This window comes from Castanea sativa, chromosome 6, assembly GCF_040712315.1.
Source record: "Castanea sativa cultivar Marrone di Chiusa Pesio chromosome 6, ASM4071231v1".
Classification (NCBI taxonomy): Eukaryota; Viridiplantae; Streptophyta; class Magnoliopsida; order Fagales; family Fagaceae; genus Castanea; species Castanea sativa.
Window position 1 is genome coordinate 29,676,970 of NC_134018.1, and position 16,379 is coordinate 29,693,348.

The window sequence follows — 16,379 nt, forward strand, 5'->3', positions numbered from 1 at the left end:
GAAACATAATTCTTAGGCTACATTACAATTTACACCCGCTAAGTTTGACATGTTTTCAATTTAGTACTTCTAAGTTTTATTCTTTTCATTTCAGTTCTTTAACTTCCATTTGTTTCCAATGTAGTCCTTCCCCCATCCATTTCACACCATTAAGTCGAATTAGATGGAAGATTGAACAGAACCAGATGGAAGGATTAAATTGAAAATAGATTAAAGTTAAAGGATTGAGATGAAAAAAAAAAAGAGAAAGTAAACATTGAGATATGTGTTCTTGGATGCTTGTTTGGTAGCAGTTTAGCAGATACGATAATGATTTTGAGTCTTGACATTTACAAGGGAATTTAGAGACATTTAGAATCCACATAATTGATAGAATACATTCTAGACAGTAAAAATAAACATGGGTTGTCTTGACAGATTTTAGAACCACTTTGGGCAAGTTACTGATCAGGAAATCAGGAGACTGTTAAGATGAATTACTTTTGCATTTAATTTCTCTTTTGCTGCCCACTTGGTTTTGATTGCTCTTTATTTCCTTTTCAGTCTCCCTTGAACCATCCTTCATACTCACCTACAGCATCATAAAATATCCCAGTTTGAAAGAAGTGTCAATGAACTGAAAGAAAGAAGACAACACAATGACTCATAGTCTCATGCTTAAATTTGCCATTAGCAGATATCAATCAACTTTGATTGTTGTACTATGCAGTATTAGATTGAGTGTCAAAAGTCATGCAAAAATCCAAGAATTTTTATCATGCTTAACGAAAATTCTTTGACCATTGAAGTCTGCAGATTTATAAGTTGATTTGGATCATCGCTCATGATTCAAAATTGTATATATTTTTAAATTACTATAACTCTAGCCAGAACATTCTACCTTGGTGTACTCTTTTGTGCTATGGTAGCTTGGCACAGTTTTCCGCCTAGACACAGTTCTGGGAGCCTTAAGCCTGTTTTTGTTAGGCTTCAATCCATCTTTCACTTTTGGTGCAGCTACTTTAAAGCTGTCAAATTGGACAGACACCTCATTTGAGCCACAGCTTTCTTTTTCTTCTCCTGCTACATCGAAAAATCGTTTGCTGAGCATGAGTCTTTGATTACTGTCAAATGGTTCAAGCTGCGTGTTTATATGGCTTTCAACTGAGGAGCTTTCTGGAAGGCGGGTTGCCATCCACCGCTCTAGCCAGCTCCAACCCATGTTTGGTTCTTCGCCATTGGCTTTGGACTGTTTTCTCTTTGAACAGATTCGAAGCTACAAACAAATAGGTTCAAGTAGATTTATATCAGCACTAAACTTACATCAGAAAAAATATTTCAGATGTACCTGTTGTGAGAAAGCATAAGCTAGGGCTCTCTCACGCCTAGTTGTTGCCTCCAGTCTGTTCTGAATCCTCATTTTAGATATGTTGCTACTCACTTTGCTATCATCCCAGTCTTCCTGTACATTTCATGAGGTAAAATATATAAATATTGTACTTGAGCTTTGGCGCAATTGGTCAGGGGTTGAGAGGGTCAGGTTCAAATCTTAGCATACAAAAAGTAGAAATGGCGAAATGAGAACTAGCTGTTTGAAGTTTTTGAGTGTTTCTAACCATAAATCCTAACTGAGCGAATCAGCAATTTTGCTCCAAGTTTAGTCATTTCAATAAGTATTCATCCTTCAGATTTCAAGTGAATTTGTGCAAGGATCTGTTTTGCAAGAACACATCCAATCTTGAAAACACCTCTGGCGCAATACTCTTAAGTCATCTTTGTTCATTCCATTTATTCTTGATTTAGTTTTTTTTAAAGCTATTATGATTTCCATATTTTCCTCTGATTAAAATTTGCCACTACTTGTTTTTAGTATATCTGGCTCTAAGAACTAAAGCACAGAAGTTAGAATTGATTTTTGTTCTACCTTCAGCTGTAGAACTTGAGTTCTGGCCTTCTGTTGCATTCGGTGGGGAATTGCCACTTTCTCTTCTTGTACTGAGAAGACTTCAGCAGAATTTCCTGTTTGAACTTCAACTGAAGTGCCCACAGACTCCCTACTTGGACTTTCTGTTTCCAAAATAAGATCCTGGTTACCATCTTTCAGTTTTATTCCTTCAATTTGATGCCTAACCTGAAATTTGAGCACCCCAATGACCGTAAAGTTCAAGAATTGCAAGTGCCACAAAGCAGATTCGTTGGTTGTCAAATGCAGGTAATGTAAAGGTACATAGATATTTAATGCACGTTCAGTTCTTGTTTTGAAAATTGGCATTTTCTCATAATGTTTTCCATTGGAAGGTAGATTTTTCCGGTAAAATTGAACCTAGTGCATGCATGTAAACTTATTCTTCAAAATTAAAGATCCCAAGATACTTTCATGTGTAATTTAATTAATCAAGATAAATTCCATTCAGCATGATATCTAAATTTGAAGAGAACTAAAGCTTTTGAATAGTAAAATTGATGTATTTTTAGTAGTATGAATTAACCAGAAAGCCTCTAAATGCTGACTGAATGATGGTTGCGGCATTTTCTTCACACAAGAAATTATGGGTTGAATCCTGTTCTTCCTCTGGTATATCTTCCTTGGTTTCTTCACTCCGGATATCTACTTTGTCTGTCAAGTCTTCTAGTATGGGCTGTGTAACAGTGGCCTCAGAGCTTTTAACTGAAGCTGAATCCTCCTCTGCAACAACTGAATTGAATTCATCACCACAAAGGTATGCTCTAACAGAGCTCCATCGTTTCTTTTCCGCCACATTGCTCCTTACCTAAATAGAAGTAAAATAGAAAACCAGATAGGTATTTTACTCGACTAAAAAAACAATGTGATCAACCAAGTAGACTAGGAAAACCAGACCAGTGTAGACATATGACTAAGCACAACCCATAAAGTTTGTTTGATGCATATGGCATACTTGATAACAAGCAACAAGAATGCGAAGAATAGGCATTTTCTATAACTAGAACCTAGACCATGATAGCTTCAAGAAAACTGTAAAACTGCAGTAGTAGAACTAGACACTCACATTGCTTTCATGAGTCCCAACTGACCGGTTTCTAGAGAAGACACTCCGTACCAACTCTCCAGTGATGCCCATCTCAAATGAGCAATTTCAAGAAGAATTCTCAAGAAAATTGTCCTCAATTATAATGAAAACCATTAAAACTGCTGAGTTTCGTCTATATATGATTGCAAATGAAAGTTGGAAAGTGCAAGTGACGTTCTCTTTCAGTAGTAGTCCCTAATATGCTTTACTGGATAATAGTACTTAATTAAGATAAAGAAAATAGCTAACACGTTTTAATAAATAGAGTAATGCAACATGTTAAGCTAGAATTAGATCAGAGGGTCTTCAGGGATTGCAGAGCTTTAGAGCTGGATTTTTACAAAAATAATGCAAGCTGAAAAGTAAAATTTAGATAGAAAAGCATATATTTGAGAGTACATATTTTTATCACTTTTGCATATACTTTTTGCACATGGCGTGCAGAAGATTGGCCTAATAAAAAGTTTGCTTGCTATAGGGGTTGTCTATTCCTTTCAGCTTACTGCACCTACCCTTAAGTTGATTCTTTTGGGTTTCTGCAGTTTATTAGTTTGTCGATCCTGAAAATGAAAAGCGCAACAAATAATCTTAGGGACTGTTTAGGAAGCCAAAATTTTTGGTCAGGGACTGTTTAGCCTGACTTTTTTTTTTTAAATATTAAAAAAATGCTCTAAGCAATAGCAAATGCCAAAATCTTGTTATTGACCTCAGATGGACTTAGATGATGTCAAATATGCCCTTAAACTATTAACTAGCCACCATTTGTTATTGTGCTGAAGTGGTAACATCAAGGTTTTTTTGTTGCAAATATTGGAGTAAAGTAATAAGTTCTTGTGATACTAGGATGGGTGACTATGTCTTGATACGCTTGCACATTAGGAATAAACTAATGGTCATATGCCATATTATAGCTACCATTTGTTTAATTATGATGAAATGTTTAATATTTTTTAAGGCTATTTTTGCAAAGATTGGTGCGTCTTAATTGTGATACTAGGATCAGGATGGGTGATGGTGACATGCTGGTGACATGCTACTACGCATACACTTCAGGACCATTGAATTTTCAATGCCAGGAAACTTCTGTCTGTCTGCTCAATAAGATCATATGGATTATGGACAAACACTGCAAGTCTAAAAATTGATATTTCAGGGTGCAAGAAAATCATGAGATATAGGTGATGCCAGCCATTGATGCATCAGACATGTGAAGGTCATTATCAGCGCAATCGTGGTCCTGATCAGCATTTTTTTATTCGACTCAAAATCTTGGTGTTGCCAACACAATTGAGTTATGCCTAAATATAGCGTTGCTCTTGCTCATGTCTAAATTTTCACTTTGTCCTGCGAATATGGATCCAGTTAAATACACAAGGCTGTTAGTTCTATTATTTATTTATTTAATTTTGTTTTGGTCTTTCTTTGGGCTGACATTACACGATAAAATAAAAGGGTGGCATGTGCCATACACTAAAGGGGGTTTAGTTTTACTATGCATAGAATGAGGGGTTAGTTAGTCTTAAGCTGGAAGGCCTTGTGGCTTGTAGCTGAGGATAAGAATGCTGAGCTTAATTAATTATTCATCATCATTCCAGAAGTGGTCCATCATATTCATATGTATGTATATATGTATGTACGTACCTGGCCGATATCTCACGTGGAAATAATTGAGGATGATGGATTTTTCAAGCTTGTCTATGCTTATAATTATGAAAGCTGCTGCCTTTCTTTATCAACAATTTTCCTTCAGGAAGTAAAGGTTTGTGGTATAGTCCTCATTCTTCAACATGAAGAGTACTACTGTACATGACATTATTTATTATCATAGTCGTGTATTGTATTGATGATGCACCGTAGAAATTTCAAGTGAAAGTGGCCAAGAAGGCAAATAAAAAATATATTAACTCAACAAATGGTAGTAATCAGCACTCAATGGACCAAATCACCATTTTAACCAAAAAAAAAATCACCATTTCTATCCTGATGAGCCCTCTCAAAAGCCCAAAACCATATTCTTCAAAGTAGGACCTGGACGCATGTGTGTGCGTGTACAAAGCAGTACCTCATCATTGTATCAAAAAGTGAAATCTCCTTACAAAAAGTTTGTGGTAAACAATCCATGGAGACAGCCTAGTTATAAATGCCAGCGGGCCAGTCCTTATGGTCCATCTCAAAAATGGGGATTTAACACTCTTTGGATTTGAGTTTGATGAGGTTCATTTCCTCAATTTTTTCGAGGACGAGTGGAATATTTCTCATGCCTGTGACAATGACGAACACGAATGACTTTTCTGGCATGGGAATATGGAAGAAGAAACAAGGCATCCCCGAATTTCCTGACTTACCCACGGCCACACCTCCATTGGGCCTTGGATACAAGCCCACTGAAGAAGGCCTGTTCTTGTTGATGCAATAATGAACGGTTTGAAACCGTGCTTTAGCCTAAGCTCGGGGACTCCCTTATGAGCCCATCTCTATGAAACTATATACTTTTTTTTTTTTTGGATAGGAATGAAACTATATAAGTTAATCCTTAATGGTGTATCTATAGATTGGAAAAATTTGCAAACTAACACCAATTCTCAAACAATTTTGTTAGTTAGCAACGTTTTCAAACTATTTAGGAAACTAGCATCTCGAGTTCAAGAAACTCGATTTTGCAAAGAACTTGAGCATAAGAGACTCGATTTTGCCAAGAACTCAGCTTAAAGAATTAGAGGAAACGAAACCTTTGCCTAAGGAATAAGAGGAAAACGAGAGAAACAGAGGGAAAATGAAACCTTCGTCAAAGGAATCACACGTTCGTAGGTTCAATCCGAGATTGGGTTTGTGGGTTCGCCACCTGAGTACGTGGGTTTCACTGCCTAGGTTCGTGGGTTTATTGCTTGGGTTTGCTGCTGGGTTCGTTGGTTCGCCGCTGGATTCATCGCCTGGGTTTGTGGTTTCTATTTTGATCTCTTGCTTCATGTGGTTTCGGCTTTGATCTATTGCTTGTGTTTGTGTTTGTGTTTCTATTGTTTCAAGGGGAGAAGAGGGAGACCAGAAGAAGAAGACTAATACGTTTTTTGATTTCTTGGTTTTCTTTCGTGGAACTCGAGTCTTAGAGATTTGATCTTTATAGAAATCAAGTCTTTCATACTCGATTTACTACAGTGAACTTGACTCCATTAGACTTGAGATGCTAGTTTCTTAAATAGTTTGGAAACATTGCTAACTAACGAAATTGTTTGGTGATTGGTGTTAGTTTGCAATTTTTCCCTTATAGATTTTCTAAACCTTAGTATAATAAAAATACTACAAAAAGATTGCCTAATTGGGAGAACTTTTCAAATTTTAAGATTGAGATTGAAGATCTGGTCCAAGGAATAAAGAAGCTAAAGATTGGATATTGGATCAAAAGCTTGATGTTGAAGCCATGAAGAACTTACTAGGAGATAATGTCAGAATGCTAAATGGAGCACACACTTGATCCAATAGATTTGGTTGTTCCTACAGAAGCCACTCTCAAGATTGGACTTGGGAAAGAGATGATTCCTAAGATAATCACCAAGATGCTGTCAAGACCAAGTTCATTGAGTCTGTTAAATACAGAGTGTGTCTCAAACGAGTCTATTCCTTCGAGTCTAATTTTGTTTGTCTCTAATTCTGAGTCCACCTTTGAGTCTAAGTCCAAGTTCGTTGAATCATTTGAAGATTCCAATTAGAGGAAGTTTGATTCTGCTTATATCTTGGCCTTAAATGTTTTTCATTGTTGCATTAATACATAATAAAATTGTAACAACAATGAAGAAAAACCTCGGTTTGATTATAAAATGGGAAAAGTATATCAAACCAATTAATAAAATGGGCTGCGTTTGGTTCAGTGTAAAATATTTTCCAAGTGTAAAATATTTTCAGGTGAAAACATTTTCTGGAAAGGAAAATATTTTCTAGTGTTTGGTTGCATTTTAAAAATTATGTTGGAAAATAATTTCAAGTGTTTGGCAACATTTTGAAAATGTAAATTTTCTACTAGTTTCTCACATTTTCTCAGCCATTTTCTCAGGTTCCAAACAAATTTGACATCAGATTATCCACCACCACCCACACACTAGCACCCACAGAAAATCCACTAGCACCACACAACACTAAAATTTCCAAAACACCACCACCCACACCACCACCACCACAACAACAACAACAACAACAACAACAACAAAATCAGAGATCAAAGAGAGAAAGATTGAGAGATTGAGCGACGATCTTCAGCAGCGGCATGAAAATGAGATGAAGGACTCCGATCTACCACCACCACCACCACCACCAACACCCCAGCACCCACAGAAAATTCACCACCATCCGCACAAAACCCACCACCACACAACACAAAAACCACCAAAACACCACCACCCACATCACCACAACAACAACAAAAAAATCAGACATCACAGAGAGAAAGCAGATCGGCGAGTGGCGGACGACGAGATCGAGAGGAGATGATCTAACCCAGAAAGCAGATAGGCGAGCTCTATGGCGCAATCGAGAAAGTAGATCGGCGATCTCGCGGCTCGATCTCGCCGGTGCGAGCTCGACGGCTCGTCTGGGCTTGGGGCGGTGGTCTGAGCTCGACGGCGCTCCTCGATCTCACTCTCTCTTCGTGCTCTCTCTCTCTCTCTCTCTCTCTCTCTCTCTCTCTCTGTTTTCAGTCTGTAAAATGTGATTTGAAGGTAAAATAGGAACTGAAATCATTTTCCGAGTGAGGAGGCTTATTTTACGGTCAACGCGTAAAATGATTTCCGTTGACCCAATTTTCTGAGCGTACCAAACACGGCGAGGAAAGGAAAATGATTTCCTGAAATACTTTTCAGCCAAAACAAACACAGCCTAAGTCCAAGTTCATTGAATCATTTGAAGATTCCAATTAGAGGAAGTTTGATTCCGCTTATATCTTGGCCTTAAATGTTTTTCATTGTTGCATTAATACATAATATAATTGTAACAACAATGAAGAAAAACCTCGATTTGATTATAAAATGGGAAAAGGTATATCAAACCAATTAATGTACAAATTGAATTTTTTAAATTGGAATTTGAAAATGAAGCTAAATGGTACATATTGGTCAAACTTTAACCTTGGAAGTAAAGGAAGAATTGATTGCACTTCTAAACGAGTTCAAGTAAGTATTTGAATTGTCTTATAAAGACATGCCGAAGATTGATATAGATATCGTTCAACATCAGATTCCCATTACGTCAAATGAAGAAGATATGGACACTCAAGATCATGGAAGAAGTTGACAAATAGTACAACGCTGGATTTCTAAAGGGAGCCAATTATTTGAATGGTCGGTTAACATGGTACTCGTGCTAAATATGGATAAATAAGTTAGAATGTGTGTGGATTTCTAAGATCTCAACAAATTTAGTTTGAAGGACAATTTTCTGTTACCTTACATTGACATGTTAGTAGACAATACAAAAAGGCATGCACTTCTTTCCTTTTATGGATAAATTCTCTTGTTTTCAATCAGATTAGTATGGCACATGAAGATATGGAAGTGACATCTTTCATCACTCTATAGGACACTAACTATTATAAGATATACATTTTGGATTGAAGAATGCTGGAACCACTTATCAACGTGTAGCTACCACGTTGCCACATGAAATGATACATAAAGAAGTAGAAGCCTATGTTGATAACATGATAGTGAAGTATAAAGATAACAAGAGGCATATGAATACTTTGGAAGTTCTTTGAAATAATTTGTCATTATAAGTAAATGCTAAATCCAAAGAAGTGTACTTTCTAGGAAGCTACTAGGTTTTATTGTCAGTTACAAAGGTATAGAAGTGGACTTGGATAAGATAAGGCTATTCCAAAGATGAAAGAACCTAGGAATGAGAAGAAGATCCAAGTTTTCTCGGGTTGATTTTAATATATCACGCGATTCAATGCACAACTAACCATTCAAGTTGCTTAAGAAAAATGTTGGTAAAATAGAATAAATAATGCCAAGTAGCCTTTGACAAGACCAAACAGTATTTGTTAATCCTCCAATGCTATTGTCACCACATCAAGGAAGTCATTGTGTAGACACCGCATTTTGTACCCCTTATGACTCGGGTCCCTGTTTCCCAATGATGGCAGTACTCTAAAGCCCAATGTTGGTTTAGGCCCAATCAGATGAAGATTGATTTAAGGAAAATATTTGTAGAAAATATAACTTATTTTTTGAAGAATAAAATTATTTTTCGAAAAGAAGGATTGCAAGAAACCCTAAGTGTGTGCACGCATACATGTGTATGTGTACGCACATTTAAGCCGTATGTACGCATGCTTATTGCATGTGAACGCATTTACGGTTATGTGTATGCAGCTAGGGTTCCAGAAACTATGTAAGGAAAACTTTTTTTTGCAATAAATCTGGCTTGGAACGAATTCCACATCATCTGGGAGCCACCCCAAACCCCTATTTTTCAACTATATAAAGCCATAAAGACACTTTTTCAAAGATGTACGAAATATTAGTAAAAATACACAAGATTCACTAGAAAATAGTGAATCAATGAAGGAGTTTTTACAAAATATCATCAAGTCAAATTTTGCTTAATTGAGACATTTCCTGGTCTTGATCTTCAAGTTCTAATTTTACTAATCCATATTTGATTTGACTGTGAATAGATTAACTAAGGGGAATGATCAAAATCAAGCTCTAAAGAGTTCTAGTGTTGAGGTACAGTTTCTAATTTTGTCTCTTCACTTTTCTTTGTTCATGGTTGTTTGTATATATGTTTTAATGCTTTAACATGTTTGTTTAGTTTAGGGTTATATAGTGTTTATGTTTGAATCATGCTAGTTGTTAGATTTCTTGTTTTTTGTGTGTTTTTTTTTTTGTGTTTTCTGGTTTAAGGTTTCGGGTGTGTTTGGGTGCGAATGCTCCTTGCATGCATACGCATACTCTTGCATGCGTACACATACAGTTGGGATGGGCACACATACTCTTGCCTAGAAATCCTAATCCGTCTCTGTTTGTTTTTCCTTTGTCTCATTTACATATTTAGCCTCTGTTTTAACTTAGGTTGTTAGATTTCTTACTTTCTATGTGTTTCTTTTTTTGTGTTTCTGGTTTAAGATTTTGAATGTGTATGCGTGCGCATGTTCCTTGCATGCGTACGCATACTCGAAGTATGCGTATGCATGCAATTGGGATGGACATGCATACTCTGGCCTAGAAATCCTAATTCATCATTGTTTGTTTTTCTTTGTCTTATTTACATGTTTAGCATTTGTTTTAACATAGTCAACCCATCTTTAAGTCTCTACTTCTCTGTTTTATATTATTTTGATCTCTTTGATGCTTATTAGGGTTTTGTTTATTTGAATACCATGAACATGCATATACCATTGTTGACGAAAATTGTTAACAATAATGGTTAGATTATGTCTAACAAACGTTGTCAAATTATGTTCAATAAATGTTGTCAAATTATGTTTAACAAACATTGTAAAATTATGTTTAACAAACGTTGTCAAGTTATATTTAACAAATGTCATCAAATTTGTCAAACATAATTTCACCCATAGGCCTTTTTGGCGTATGAGTTTTATTAATGTGAGTAATGCCCTTTCAAGATGATATATCTCTTAATTACAATCCCTTGTTTCAAGGGAAGACCCTTGGATTCCAACTACGTTGTCTTTGTACATAACTTTATTTATTTTTATGTTTGAAGGGATATGTGTTTTTATTTATTTGTGGCTGCACCTAATAATTTGTTTAGGTTGCCTACGTACCCTTGGCGGAGATCAAGCTACTTTGTAGTTCTTAATTTGAGATCTTAGATTTAAAGTCTCAAATATGGTTTTGTCCAATTTTAAATGATGGATCTTTAAGTCAATACTTGGTGTTTAATTAAGTATTGACATAATTTTGAATTTGGGTGAGATTATTGATTTTAATCTCAAGGATAAGTTATGGACCATTTTTTTATGGAAATTGAACCAAGGATTCTATCTTTGAGAAGTTAAATGTCCAAGCAATTTTTCCTTTCTTTCATTTGCTTCTTTGTAGGAATTTTAATGACATTTTGATTGAGATTCCCAAATTTAATTAAGGGAAAGAAAACTCTTTTGAAGCAATTTAATCATTGTGAACATATTTGGAATTGGAAAATTTCCTTAAATCAATTTTTATGGTCATTTTATTTTAGGAATTATTAACTCTAATTTTGATTAAAGAATTAATAATCCCAAAGAATTCGACATGATTAATATGGTGGAGTCAAGGACTCCACTAAAATAAAATAAAATTAGTCAAAGACTCCATAAATTTAGTAGAGTTAAGGACTCCATTAATTTGGTAGAATCAAGGACTTCATTAATAGGATAGAGTCAAAGACTCCATTGATGGGTAGAGTCAAGGACTCCATTAATGGGGTAGAGTCAAAGACTCCATTATTTTTGTAGAGTCAAGGACTCCATTGATGAGATAGAGTCAAAGATTCCATTGATTGGGTAGAGTCAAGGACTCCATTAGTTCAGTAGAATCAAGGATTCCAATTAAAATGAACATTACACCACAACTTGAGAGAATTTTTATTTGGTAATGTACAAATAGGAGTTACGAGTCTAGTTAGGAACTCCCCATGAAACTTGATCCTATTTGTATTACCAAGCAAAAATTCAGATTTGAGAATGAGGGAGAGAGATTTTGGTAGAGAAGAAAGGGACTGATGAAATCCTGTATACAAACCTATGTTGCGTATCTTGGTGTTACTCTCTCAGTCCACGCCTCTCTTCTTTTTCTTCTCTCTATGTCTTTGCTCTGTGTGTGTACTTGCTCTCTTTTTGTGTTTCTACCTTTTCTTCTTTCTTTTTTCTTCGTGTTCCTCTCCAATTTATAGAGAAACTGATAAGCAGTTTTCCCTATTTTTGCTCTTAACTGATCAGTTCATGGAGCAGTTTGAGTCAGTTTTTCTTCCACAATTCCGAACTTCATGGTCAGCCGTGCCCCACTATTTCCAGTTTTCAGATAGTTGGCAGGTTACTCCACTTCTTTTGAGGTGTGGGGTTTTATAGGTATTTTGCTTTAAATTTTTTTTTTTGACTCATGTGATGTCAATTCCCTTATTTTAAGGTGATATGTTGTAAAAGCAACCAACCATTCCCTCCTTCTTTTTTATTTTTGGCTGCATTCCTTGCTTTATTTATTGCAGTGGTACGTGTGGCTAGAGACATTTTATTTAACCACACGTCCCACCCTTCAACATTTTATCATTTTTTTTAAGTGAATGTATATGTTGCAAGAGATAAGTCTCATAAATCTGTCTTATAAAAATACTTTTTTCTTATGAGAGTAAATGTTTTTAGTTGAGCTTTGAAAAAAAAAAAAAAAAAAACCGAAAGAAAGGAAAAAAATTTCGGGCATTAGAACCCAGTTCCCATGCCCTTATAACCACATTGCCCATCGTCCCGACCGCTTCTTTGGTTTCCTATATGTGTGAACTAAACTCTAATTAATATCTAGGTTGGGTTTGAAATCTAAGAATAATATAGGCAAGAAAATTAGTAACAGTAAGCACTTCTCTTCAACTCTTAAACCCTCTTCATCTCTCCTAAAATGCTCAAGTTCTAGTTCCGCTTCAATAATTTTTTAAACATAATTTGTCAAAAATTTGATTTGTTTAGGATTGCACACATTTGAAACTATGATTTCCATATAGAGATATGTACACAGTTACATACACAGTTGTATATTATGGCATGTGAATTAAGTTTGTGAAGTCTTATATGTCTATAGTTTATGGTTTGAGAAGTATCTACACAGACACGGATAAGGATATGGTACAATAACACGACTATTTTTGAAAAAGTAGGACACGGGTACGATGAGGGTATGTTTATTAATCAATTAATCAATTAATTATATATATATATATATATATATATATATATATATATTCAAGGCTTATAAAATTTGTTTTATAACATAATGTGCGTTGACATAATCAGAATGGATAGAAAAAAGATCTGAAAATAAATCAGTCTGATCGTGTAGTTTGCAACCTTGTTGCAACATGGCTAGTCGCGACTTGCCTAGTTAGCACTCTAATTAGGTTCTTTTGCATGCCACTTGTGGGAAATTTTCTATTCAAGTTTCGTTTTAACTTTACTTTTGGAAAAAAAAATCCAAAAATGTGTGATACTCACTAAACAAGTCATAAGACTCATAAAGCGGCAGTCTCATAAAAAGAGTTGAACCCAAAACAGTAAAGAAGTTGTGAAATATTTTACGAATTGAAAAACCCTCCTTCCAAAACCTCTTTCTCTCTCACAGAAAAATTAATATTCGTTGTTAAGCTATATTCAAAATTTCAATCCTAAAACCGTACGTTTAGTCCTTAAACTCTTATTTCCCCAAACTACATTCACTCACTCAAAAGTCAAAAGCGAACTCTCTTTCCTAAATTCTTTAATGGAAGAACCAAGCTCAGCCTCTGAAGATCAAGGTACCCTAACTCTCCTCGATTTTTTTTAGTTCGCCTGTTTGGATGCCCAGAAAATATATATAACAAAAGAAAAAAAAAATAGGGTCTTGTTTATTTATTTAGTTAATTAAACTCTTTCCCTCTCTAAATTTGAATAAAGAATGAAAGTCTCACTTATTGTTTAGCCAATATATCCATTTAATTGGTTATTAAGGTCAATTGAGTAGAATGTTAACTATTTAAGCAATTCCATATTTTTTAATTTTCTCTATTAATTAATTATATATATTTTCAAAGTTTATCAAATTTGTTTTATAACAAATAATTATTAAAAATTCTTTTGGAAGAATATTAAAGCCTAACTACTAATAATATTTCCATGTTTCCATGTGTCTAATGTCTACTATCTACTTTGATAATTAAAAAAATGACTGTTTCTAGGCCTGTTCAAGGATATATCGGCACCGACAAAATCGGTTTGACCGCACCGCCCCGCTCAGCGCTCCATTGAAGGTTTCCGGCACAGTGGTTGGCGGTAGATTTTCAGTGCTGACGTCGGACCGGTGTGGCCATCGGCGTCAAGATGTGCACACTGACAAAGACCGAACCGACCTAAGCATGTTATATATATATATATATATATATATATATATATATATATATATATATATATGTATGTATGTATGTATGTATGTATGTATGTATGTATGTATGTATGTATAAGAAAGAATTGAAGAAGGTTAGCAAAAAAAGAAAGAATTGAAGAAGAAGAGGCCTAACGTTCTAAGAACTAGAAGAGGCCTAATGTTCATCCATGAACAGGGCCTTATCAAAAAGAAATTGTAAATTAAAAAGGAAGTTAATGTGTGTGAGGTTGTGAGCTACTTTTCTTAGTCCAAAACGTGTGTCAGAGGAATAATTTGAGTGGTCTTGTCTAAGTCTGTGTCTCCCAGTTGCATTTTTTGAAAACAAAAATATTAAAAAAATAAAAAAATGTTGTATGGTCGTATGGGTTAGTGGGTTACAATCATGCCACTTGAGTTTTTGGAAAAAACAATATTAAAAAAATAAAAAAAATGCTGCATGGTTAGTCATTCTCTTGCCACTTGTGTGGGGACTAAAATGACCTAAGTAAGTATTTGGGCCTTAGGCTTTATTAATGGGCGCTAGTTTGTTTTGGACTGAAAGCCCCCTAGAACTGCAGGTCGACCCATGAGTCGAGAGTCCAAGGATTCGTTTGAGGACGAATCTCTCCTCGGACAGACCCACGATGACCTTGGAATTCGTCAAAAAGATCAAGGCAGAGTTCTGGAAAAATCGTTGGTTAAGAGGGGGATTTAAGCACCCTCTGGACGCAACGGTGTGAGAAAATATCTCAGAAAAAGGCTGCTACCTCCACATTAAAGACCCTGCACCTACCTCCCTGGCCGCATTAATGGGGAAATGACCCCTGAATAGTAGAAGTGAGCCTTCTTGCTATCGTTTGAAGACTTCCAGAGGGTGGTGGATGGGACAGGTGTCTAATAGGGTGATTTGCGTTACACGTGGATAAAGAGGGAAGAAGAAGAAGTATTTAAGGAGGAAAGAGAGTAAAGAAAAGGGGGGCTAGACAAATATTAAAGACTGTAACCTTTGAAAGAAGAAAGAGAAGTAATATATAAGTTGTCCTCGGCTTACGTCCGAGGAGGCTCTTTTTGCCCTGTTTGTCTATTGTTTGCAAATACTGTAACATTCTAGCCTGTTCATCGAGTTTCGAATATCACTAAACTAGATTGCTAGCCCACACTCTACAAATTTTATTGTTTAAGGTTCATTGGGCCTGAGCCCACGTGTGTTTTTGGGTCCAGGCGCAATTGTGCACTTACAACTTGCATTTTTTGAAAAAAAAATTAAAAAAAAATAGAAATAAAAAATAGAAAACGATGCCTGTCACTGTTTGAGTCAGTCACTATGCAAAATTTTTTCCCCCCTTTTGATCTCAGCCACACAAGTCTTTTCTCTTGAGTTGTTTCTACTCAGCTACTCTCATTAGTCATTTCTCCTCTTTACTCTCATTTCTCCTTTTCATTCTTTAGACTTCTGCACTTTTAAGTCATTGTATTAGATTTTTTTTTCTTGTTTTCTCTCAGCCGCACACCGTACCTAGTTGTCTAATACTCTAACTTGTCTCTTTCTCTCTTTTTTAGACTTTTGCTCTCAGTCTCTAACACTCCACTCACTCCATCACTCAGCTTAGTTAGACTCAAACAAGTGGTTTGTAATGGGTTTTAATATTTGGGTTTGTGATGGGTTTTGAATATTTTGATATTTAGATTTGATCTAAGTTTTGTTTGTGATTTGAATCCTTGAGTTTTTTGGGTTTAATTTTGGTTTTAGAATTTAGATATCTCTTCCTCTTTGTGTGTGTGATAGACAGGTGGACATCGACCATCGACCACCGCGCCGACTGGAATTGCCACTGAGGTTGCCGGAGAACCGTTCCTCAGGCGTAGTGGCGGCTTGGGTTTTAAGGAAACCGAAGATTCCAGTGCGGTGCAGAAACGGCCACAAAAACTGGCTGCACTGCATTGTGTACAGCCCTAACTGTTTCCTTAAAAAAAAAAAAAAAAAAAAAAAACCAAACATACACCCAAGTAGGGGTAGACGCTCAAAATATGAAACACCTAGCTAGCTACCATGCATGGGTTTTTGCTAGACATGGCAAACCAGGTGAGTCGGGTTGGGTCAATCTGGTTATAGGTCAAACAGGTTGCGAGTAAAAAACGAGTCATTTTAAGTGGGTTAAAAAGGGGTTTGGTCAATTGGGTTGCAAGTTAGGTTGAGTTGGAAGTTGGGTTGAGTCGGGTCGGGCTGACCCGTATTTTCACATGGATTTTTTTG

At 35.8% G+C, this 16,379-nt stretch overlaps 1 protein-coding gene across 1 annotated transcript; it reads right to left on the minus strand.

Annotated features, from left to right (window-relative positions):
- Window positions 1-233: 233 nt before the first annotated feature.
- On the minus strand, window positions 234-3,278 carry LOC142638728 (protein IQ-DOMAIN 33). Its single transcript, XM_075812796.1, has 6 exons — window positions 3,009-3,278; window positions 2,469-2,750; window positions 1,904-2,110; window positions 1,328-1,441; window positions 881-1,255; window positions 234-571 (listed from the first exon to the last, which is right to left on the minus strand). The coding sequence occupies exons 1-6, from the start codon at window positions 3,078-3,080 to the stop codon at window positions 467-469; spliced, it is 1,155 nt and encodes a 384-aa protein (XP_075668911.1). The 5' UTR covers window positions 3,081-3,278; the 3' UTR covers window positions 234-466.
- Window positions 3,279-16,379: the final 13,101 nt, after the last annotated feature.